Genomic DNA, 10330 nt, shown 5'->3' with positions numbered 1-10330 from the left:
CATAAAGCCATACTCAAAAGGAAATCCAGCGGGAACCCCCCCAGCATTTCCTGTACTGTAACTGTAAAGAGAAAAAAACACCTACATTTTGGAGAAAATGCTAATGCGGTGGGAAATAGGTGGTTGTTTTGTTTTCTATATTATCGGGAGGGGGACGACTACTGTATTGATGCACAGCAGAGGGGACTTTACTATTATATGGGGGCACAGAGGGGCCTAACTACGATACAGGGGGGCACTAAACTACTATATGGATGCACAGAGGGAGCCAAACTACTATGTGGAGGCACAGATGAGGCTAAATACTATATGGGGGCACTAAATTGCTATATGGATGTGCAGAGGGAGCCTAACTACTATGTGGAGGCACAGAAGGGCTAACTACTATATGGGGGCACTTAACTACTATATGATGCACAAAGGGGCCTAACTAGTATAAAAATACACAGGGGGGGCCTTACTACTATATGGAGGCACAGAGGGGGCTAACTACTATATGAGGGGCACTTAACTACTATATGGATGCACAGAGTGGGGCTTACTACTATATGGTGTTACAGAGAGGACCTAACCCCTATATATGTTTACTGGTATTAGTAGTAATACTGGTCTTGATATAACGGATTTACCAGCAACTAACCTGCTGTAATCTAAAGTGTCAGTGTAATGGATAAAAGTATAACCAAGCTCATCTACATGCTGCGAGTAGAACCCACAGTGAAGGGTGATCTGCACTGCAGGTTTTATACCCCAGGATATCAGCTATTCTTGCAAGGTTCGAATGTTCTATGAATATATCCATATATCCCATTTGTAATGCTTTCTTTCATGCTTTTTAAAATCTCTTTATTATTTGCAGGCAAAAATGACAAACTGTATCACAGAACAAATATTACAGGGAAGGGAGGAGTGAGGCTGAGGGTCCAGTCCTAGGTTTATCCCCTTTTCTCTATCATTTATCCATAAGGAAGGTACAGGTGTTATACAAGAAGCATGGTGTAAGCAGGGATAACATCACAGGTTGCATCGTCCTTCACCACACGACTCCTCGTGAGCTTTTCATTCCCGGATATTATTTACATGAAATACACAAAAGTAGTGATTTAAACGGCCACAATAAGTTAAGGTTGCAGTCTGGCGCAGTCAAGGCCTCAGCCTCACCCCTTCTATCTAGAAACATAAATATCTCTTTATATATTATATATAGGACGGAACCAAACTCAGACATTTAGGTTGCTACACACAATAAGGATGCAAGCATTCATTTCCAAGTAGTGGGGCAGGACAAGCTCACTCAAATACAGAAACACGCATTTCCTGAACAGATAACAAATCGTTGGTGGGTTCAAGGGTTGGGAAGGTTTGCTCGGGGGTAATGTAAACATACACATCATGATGGGCATTGGTTGTGGCGTGTTCTAGACTGTGATCGAGATACATGGCATCACCGGATAGTTACCCCTTAGTTGTGCTTTATCGCATGGGGGGGCTGCTGCAGGCTCGGAAGCTCTGCAGTGCTCCTCTGCCTGTCTAGCGAAAACATGGAAGCAAAGTGCATTGTGGAAAAACTGCATAAAAGACATAAAGAGAAGCATTATGTGACTCCAGACTATGTTGCTGTACAGATTGCATACTGAGAGGGGTCTTGGCTGCAAAGCAACACAATTGCGCAACAGAAAGATCTCAGTGCACGGGAAGGCGACACGTGTAAACGTACAGTGTGCTTAACCCAGGATGTAATACGTGAAACTTAGGCAATATTCCAAAATCACTGGCGTCATTACAAATTTCAGGACAAACAGACAGATACAATCTCCACAATGCAGGGCTCAATGGGGAAGGAGTGGGGGGAAGGTGAGTACAAAATGGCCAAAAGTACATCCATGCCTTAATGTTAGGAAGCCTTGATCGAAGGCCGATAATTCGCATTGGTTTACAAGTAGGGTGCGGCAGAGGGAGAACTCCCTTTTTGCTGGTGGGGCAAAGAACTGAAGAAGACTGATCCTCAACAGCTGCTGTAGGAGCAGGAACGGGTATCGGACGAGATCGGAGGGAGAAAAGCTATAACAGTGTGGGGGGGGCTTAAGGGGAACCTAACTGCTGATTTCATCGTCTGTCTTATTCAATCTCTTCAGAGCGTCCAGGAGTTTCTGAGGGGTGAGGACATGGGTGGAGCCTGCAATAGAATAAAGTGAGAAGAAAGAGAAGGAAACACAAGTAAGTATAGAGCAAGTGAGACGTCTTTTGATGTGTGCAACCCAATGTGTGGACGCGGCAGACTATCTAATCTACGGCTCCATACTATCACAGAAGAGAACGCTAAACCAAAATAGTTAAGCGTTTAGCACTGAAGGCTTCAGAAGACTCACCCTACTACTACCTTTCCCCCTTACTACTACCTTTCCCCCTTACTACTACCTTTCCTCCTTACTACTACCTGTCCCCCTTACTACGGTTGTACCTGTCCCCCTTACTACTACCAATCCCCTTACTACTACCTATCCGAAATAGTAGTCCACCTCCTGTGATTATGCTACATCTCATGCTGTACTGCATCTAGAAAACTAGAGGCAACAAGCTACAGCACATCGATATAAAGGCTCAGTATCTACAGATTTTCCATTTGCATGATGCCTTAAAGGGGTATTAACATTTTTTATACACTGCTGGGCTGCTGTAAAAAAAAAAAAGTTATGCTTGCCTACCCAAGTCCCATGCAGCTCCCCCACCAATACTTGCCTACCCAAGTCCCATGCAGCTCCCCCACTAATACTTGCCTACCCTAGTCTCATGCAGCTCCCCCACTAATACTTGCCTACCCCAGTCTCATGCAGCTCCCCCACTAATACTTGCCTACCCCAGTCCCCTGCAGCTTCTCCACTAATACTTGCCTACCCCAGTCCCATGCAGCTCCCCCACTAATACTTGCCTACCCCAGTCCCATGCAGCTCCCCCAGCAATACTTGCCTACCCCAGTCCCCTGCAGCTCCCCCACTAATACTTGCCTACCCCAGTCCCATGCAGCTTCTCCACTAATACTTGCCTACCCCAGTCCCATGCAGCTCCCCCAATAATACTTGCCTACCCCAGTCTCATGCAGCTCCCCCACTAATACTTGCCTACCCCAGTCCCCTGCAGCTCCCCCACTAATACTTGCCTACCCCAGTCCCATGCCGCTCCCCCACTAATACTTGCCTACCCCAGTCCCATGCAGCTCCCCCACTAATACTTGCCTACCCCAGTCCCATGCAGCTTCTCCACTAATACTTGCCTACCCCAGTCCCATGCAGTTCCCCCACTAATACTTGCCTACCCCAGTCCCATGCAGCTCCCCCACTAATACTTGCCTACCCCAGTCCCATGCAGCTCCCCCACCAATACTTGCCTACCCCAGTCCAATGCAGCTCCCCCACTAATACTTGCCTACCCCAGTCCAATGCAGCTCCCCCACTAATACTTGCCTACCCCAGTCCCATGCAGCTCCCCCACTAATACTTGCCTACCCCAGTCCCCTGTAGCTCCCCCACTAATACTTTCTTACCCCAGTCCCCTGCAGCTCCCCAACTAATACTTGCCTACCCCATTCCCCCGGCAGCTTTCCCTCTGCTTGTCTCTTTTCTTTTCTTTTGAGACCACACATCAGGGCAGGACTTGCCTGCTCAACCAATCACTGGCCACTGCTGCAGGCAGAAATTAGCTGCCTCATCTCAGAAACAGAGAGAATGTATACGCAGTGGAGAAGTGGGTGAAGGACACCAGGATATTTCAAAATCTTTTTTTTTTCTTCCTTTTTTTACAGCAGCTCCAGCTGTGTAGAACTTTTTGGTACCTTTAAAGGGATTATATCAATATTAAAAGTTATATCCAATCGACAGTATAGGGAATACCTGATTCGTGGAATCGGGTCACTAAGAGAGAAGGAGGTGTCTCTGTGTAAATGGAACAGCAGCGAACATGTTCCTCCACCACTCCATTCATTCTCTATGGGAATTCTGAATATTACAGTGTTCTGAACTATGTTTAACAGTCCTAAAAACTTTGAGTGGAGCAGTTGCGGAGCATGGTGAGGGAGCCACTGACCTCTGTTCTTGTGATTGATGAGGGTTCCAGAGCTCGGACCGCCCACCAATTGGCTAGTTATGCCCTATCCTGTGGATAAGGTATACATTTTAAAATGGAAAACAGCACCACCCCTGTCTTCAGGTTGTGTGTGGCATTACAATTCAGCTCCATTCAGTTCAATAAGACCGAGCTCTAATACCACACCCAAACTGAGGAGTGGCGCAGTTTCTGGAATAAAGCAGCCATAAACCAGCCATATTATTCCAAACTTGGATAGCCATTTTAATCTTAGGATAATCCCTTTAAAGAAGTGCCGGTAATAACTTATGAGATATCCCATGCTGGTATAAAATCTCACAAATATGTAAACTTTTACTGTGGCCATATGGAACCCACAGTAAAGCCAAATTACTACCCCTTTAAGGGCTCCAGGTAACCGTCCCTTGTAGTAGGACCCTAAGATAAAATTTTTTGTATGTTCTACATGTGGTTGACACTACACTATAAGTTTTATATACAAACACATAATAACATGAACATCATCACCCAGGTATGGGCTTAATAGCCTTCCCATCATTCCCAGCATGCAATGTCCCTTTTGGATATCCCTCCCAACTCCCCCATAACAGAAAAAAACATTTTGTGTCAAACCAACCACCACCCGCCCCAAAAGTTCAATGCTTGCTGACGTGGAATCCATGACATGCACAGATCCCGTGAACGAGCGATAACTTAAAAAGTGAGTTGCGTGAGCTGTAGCCCAATACCTGCCACCTCCCCATGGAGAGAAGGGGTTAATGGGACAGATGTCGCTGGATAAATGAGGACGTGGTACACCAAACCAGGAGACTGGCACCTTTATGGCACAACCTTGGCGGTATATGGTTAGAGTTTTCAGGACAAGTATCCGGATTGTTATATTAGCCAATCATGATATAGACGTACATAAGTGTTATATAAGAAAAGGTGACACTCCACCTGGTTTACATTAACAGGGACCGGTTAAAATGCGACAGTCACTGGCACACACCGTGGAGATGATAGTCACGTGACTAATTTACTCAGAACGCAGTCTAATTGTTCAGTGATGTCATAATAAATCCTGCGCGGAAAACAATTTGGCCCTCGACTTATTTGCTCCGTATTTGCGCAGGTGACAGTCGCAGGTTAAACTGGTCTCATACGGATTACTGGGACATTAACCCGTTCTCTGCCATAGCAGGTTAAGAGCGAGCGTTCCTTGCCTTGATTGGTGAAACATGACTTCATGCAACCAGTGGCAATGTTTCCGGGGAGCTTGTGTCCGCCCCACCGTTACGTTAAAACTTACAAAAGATTGTTGTGGGGCTGACAAGTGAACCGCTGGCTGAGCAAAATGCTTGAAAATGTTTGTCCTATGGAGAGGATGGCAGAAGGATTTATGGGTGAAAGATGGAGGAGGAAAAGTCATGGATTTAGGTATGAAGGTGACCTCTAGCCTAGGCTGGAAATGGAGAAATCCTGCAAAATCCTTAGGCCTGTAGAACATAGGAGGGATAGGCTGGGTGTAAGTATAGGCTGGAAGTGATCTTAGGGCCCTATTACAAGGAGAGATTATCGGGCCGATTCAGCTGATTATCGCTCCGTGTAATGGAAACAACGATCAACCGATGACAACGATCAGCCAATTGCTGCTTTAGGTTTGGACCTAAAATCATCGGGCGCCGACCGCTTTTACACGTAGCGATGCACGGCTGTCAATTGCCCAAACACCTGATATCTTACCTCTCCCCGCTCCCGGTCTTCTCCCCTGTGCTACGCAGCTTCCCAATCCCGGCGGCTGCAGCATCTGAGCATCCCATCAGCTGACAGGCCGCTAAGCCAATCACAGTCCGGGAAGCTGCGGAGCACAGGAGAGAAGACCAGGAGCGGGGAGAGGTATCAGGTGTTTAGACAAGGGCTGCATGGACATAATAATGTCCATGCAGCCCTTGCTGCATGATTTTCAGGTCTAAACTGATCTAAAATGATCAGGCAGCAACCTAACTGCCCGATCTACCTGAGCTACTTAACAGGAATTGACTTTAAGGGAATATACCATTAGGTACATCACTTTTTTGTGTATTTTACAGACTGGCACCAGCACAGGGATGCCGGTGCCCGGTTCCGGTCTATTCCCAAGCACTGGCCCGGCATGAAGCACTAAAGGCGGGCCCGCCCGGCCCCCAGTGTGACAAAACCCCCTCTCCTCTGTGACGCAGCTCCACTGGAATCAATGGATCCTCATCACAAAAGGGAGAGGAGATCGTCACACTGGGGGCCGCTGGCCCGCCCACAGTGCTTTATGCCGGGCCGGTGCTCGGAAATAGCGCAGGAACCAGGTGGCGGTTTGAAAAGAGAACCACAGCATCGGCATCCCTACGCTGGTCTGTTCATGTAAAAAACACAAAACAATGTACCTAGTGGTCCATTTGCTTTAATTAGCCACTGCAACTTGACACATGTAAAAAGTTTTTTGGAATAAAGTGGCTATGTTTTTCTAAGGTCAATTGTTCCACCATTGAATGAAGTTGCACTTACTGACAGCAGCTTCCTGTTTACCACATAGAGTTAAAATCAGATGTCCCTGCTCCAGGCCGTGCTTTCCTGTCCTGTATGCTAAACGGCGATCGTGTCAATAGGGTGGTCGAGCATGGAGGAGCATGTTTCCTCCATAGACATATACAAGCTCAATGGTGGACATTGCGGCCGGGGCATAGTCACATGCTCCTCTATGCTCGGTCATCTTATGGACAGAATCACCACAGAGCAGGACAGCACAGCCTAGAGGAGGGAGTATGATATCAGGGGATGTTATGAAATCATAACCTTATTCTAAACTTAGGGGGCATTCACATGGTCCGTGTATGGATAATGGGCTACACACTGGAATTCAGTACAATAAATGATGATGCCGGGAGCTCCAAAACTGTTTAAATCTTCATGGTACTTTACTGACACGCATGTCAGTACAGTAGTGCAAAGATTTAAACAGTTTCTGAGCTCCCGGCATTATCATTTGTTATTCTGAATTTAATATTTACTTGCATGGAACGTGCAAAGGACTCCCTACTGCTCAAGATGGTCATGGCCAATTGTGACCCCCAATCTCCAATGTTAATGGTGAAGGTAATAGGTGACTGTCAGAACCTTGTCCCCCAGTAGATGTAAGGAAGCTAGAATGTATAGTCACATCAACAGTAATGGAAATGGAAAGATCATATGATGAGGAGGAGCCGAAGTGGAACAGTAACCTGAAAGCAGAGTTGGGGCAAGCCGTATGAGATCATGAATCAACAAGCACAATGGTAAGATGGAGGCACAAATCAATCATGAGACGCCATGATCAGCGGGAGGTGAAGGACACATTTTCAACTGTTACAATAATGACATTTCCAACAGAAAGTAAAAAACCAGCAAGCATTTCCTTATTGTAACAAATAAGTGATATTGAATTGGTGATGTCCGAGCTGAGGGTGAGTGGGGCAGAGAAATCCACGAAGGGTGGGGGGGTCGGGGGTATTAAAGTCTCTCTTTACTTTTTGTCCCAGCTCGCTAGACCTCACTCCATGATGGGAGCCGGGTCCTCGAATGACACCCGACTGCTGTCTCGGAAGTCTGGGTGTCTGAGGTCTTGAAGAAATTTGATGGGTGTTAATATGTGAGTGGAACCTGTGAGAGAAGAGAGGGGGGCTGACAAAGGCCTAACACGGATAGGAAGGAGCAGGGGGAGGGAAGGAGAGAGGGGTCTGTTGAAGAAATCGCACATAGAGAAGATTATGGCACAGGGTGAGGAGGCGGCGAGATAGATGACAGAGAAGGAGATAAAGAAAAGAAGGAAAAGAAAGAAGAAAAGTGGATGGAAAGCCTTAAAGGAGAAGGCAGTAATAAAGCTGAGCTGGCAGAACAAAGGAGGTGGACCATGAGGAACAAGGACAGAGAAGGACAAGTAAGGTGACACCATGCAAGAGCAAAAACATAGTAGCTTAAAGTGGTTCTCTACCTTTGGAGGTACTCTAGGGCACTGCATAAAATAGTCTTATAGTACAGCAGGGAAGCCATGGGGAAGCTAATATGGCCTGCAGCTTTCCCAAGCTATGGTGACCCACCAAGACAGTCTATATTCTGGGATCCACTGTAGACAATAGACTGTTATAAACGTCTATCCACAGCCATCTGCTTAGAGAAGCCCCACTCACTGCTAGCGGGAGCAAAAACACTATGTCGCTCAACGGCCATTTAAGCAGTTCCCTACTGTTCTCTGAAGAGTACCTCCGAAGTGGTGACACCAGTTATAGTCTCTGGACATTGCTTACAATATCATGTAAGACTATGCTCCAAGACCAAGGTGTTACAGGCTGAATAACAAAGACTGGGTGGTGGTAGGGTGAAAAGAATAGGGATTTAAGCCACAGAATGGCCAGGGGCAGAAATTAAAGTGTTAAAGGGACATCCACAGAATATGCCATCAATGTCCGACCTCTTTTGCCCAACCTAGTTGCGGCAACTGAAGGTCGTTGTTTTATGGAGTTCACGCAACTCCCACTGAGGTTACTGAGAGTTACGCTACGCTCTTCTGTAACTTGGGGATAGTTTCCAATTCTGTACTGTTCGTTCAACTCCTATTAACGTAAATGGGAGTTAAGCAAACTAGACCATCTTTGGCAGCCACAATTAGGAAGAAGAGGCTGGGGGACCAACGATCAAGAGGCGGGTTACACATCTATCAGACATTTATGGCATGTCCGTTCTTGATGGATTCTTTAAGGATAGGTGCACACTTGCATTTAGAGTGTAGCATGCCGATGCCACCTCTGCCAGGGACAGGCAACCAATGGGCAGGAGACACATTTGTCTAGGAGCTCACTGTGATGTATAAAGAGCAGATGTCTGAGGTACCTCACATGTCTATAGAATTCATATTTAGGTGCCTAATGTACACCTTATGACTCTCAATCCTATAGTGGATGTCCTGTGCCATGGACATTACTGCTGACATCTGTTCTTTATAGAGATCAGTGACCTCTTGGACATGACTCTTTCTCTTGTCTGCAGCACAGGAAGGGCAGGGAACTCCTTGAATCATATATAACACAAGTGTGCGGGTAGTCAAGGGAGAGAAAAGATGCTAGGGTAGGTTCACACCTTTTTGCAGTCCATTTAGAGGAGTACCCTGGGCGGGGGGGGGGCTTTATTCAGTATGGCCGAGGAGGGGCATTAAAGCAACAACGTCCACTTACCTCCCCGTTTCCAGTGCTGGGTCCCACATTGCGCTGCTCTGGTCTCCGTTCCCCCGGCTCCTCCCTGGTCTATGACACGGCTTGAGATGTGATGTTTCAAGCACACTTAGCCATTCAGCAGCTGTAGCGGGTTCCCCCCTCTGCTGCTGAGTGACTGAGCGTGCGCGAAATGTCACTTCTCAAGCCATGTCATAGACCAGGGAGGAGTCGGGGGACCGGGGACCAGAGCAGTGGGATGCGGGACCTAGTACTGGAACCGGGGAGGTAAGTGGACGTTGTTGCTTTCATCCGCAACCCAGCCATAGTGAAAAAAAGCCCTAGAATAGGGGCGCAGAAAGGGATGTGGTACAAACAGAGGATAATATCCCAAAAGCAAAAGAACATAAAAAAATCTACATGGAAGTCACATGATGTATATCAGAACTAGAGATGGTTAAAAGTGAATGAGGTTAAATGGAAGTTAGAAAGTTAGAAAAGAGGAAACATAGTGAGTAAAACAGACAGAAGCAGACAAAGGACAGCGAAAGACAAAACTCTTCACAGAAGGGAACAAACAAGGGTCATATAAGAGACTTCAGACAAACACTTCTCTACAGGTGAGAAAACTGGACGGCCTTGTATTAGAGACTTCATCTCTTATCATACTGCATGTATACACTGGGGTGAAGGCAGCTAACACTCCAGGCCAAACTGATATAGACTATTACATGTACCGCAGGGGCGGTTACATGCTTGTGTCAAGCCCCGCCCCTGCGGAACAGAGAAAACATTGTGTACCAGTTCTGCATGGAGTGTTTCTTCAATGCAGGGATGGGGAACCATTGGCTCTCCAGATGCTACAAAACTACAATTCCCATCATGCCTGGACAACTAAAGCTTTGCAAACCTGCTAAGTGTGAATATATCCTAAATAAATAAACCGTACAGTTTCCTCACCTTGTGAGACAGAGACAAGAAGAGAAGCGAACAGACAGACTTTACACAGGAGTTTTAGTAAGGAACAGACCAAC

At 46.6% G+C, this 10330-nt stretch overlaps 1 protein-coding gene across 4 annotated transcripts in view; it reads right to left on the bottom strand.

Annotated features, from left to right (window-relative positions):
- Positions 1 to 834: 834 nt before the first annotated feature.
- Positions 835 to 10330, bottom strand: part of STXBP1 (syntaxin binding protein 1) — a 41425-nt gene continuing 31929 nt past the window's right edge. For 2 of the 4 annotated variants that reach the window (XM_069986110.1, XM_069986111.1), the window contains exons 19-20: positions 7620 to 7752; positions 2094 to 2176 (exon numbers count right to left, since the gene is read on the bottom strand). In XM_069986110.1, coding sequence (XP_069842211.1) covers positions 7643 to 7752 — 110 coding nt within the window. In that variant the 3' untranslated portion in view covers positions 2094 to 2176; positions 7620 to 7642. Of the gene's footprint in view, positions 2177 to 7619; positions 7753 to 10330 lie in introns of all 4 variants that reach the window. The other 2 variants (XM_069986112.1, XM_069986113.1) reach the window with 1 other exon arrangement.

This window comes from Dendropsophus ebraccatus, chromosome 10 (genome assembly GCF_027789765.1).
Source record: "Dendropsophus ebraccatus isolate aDenEbr1 chromosome 10, aDenEbr1.pat, whole genome shotgun sequence".
Taxonomy (NCBI): domain Eukaryota; kingdom Metazoa; phylum Chordata; class Amphibia; order Anura; family Hylidae; genus Dendropsophus; species Dendropsophus ebraccatus.
Note: the sequence above shows the minus strand (reverse complement) of the source record. Positions and strands in the feature narration are given on the sequence as shown.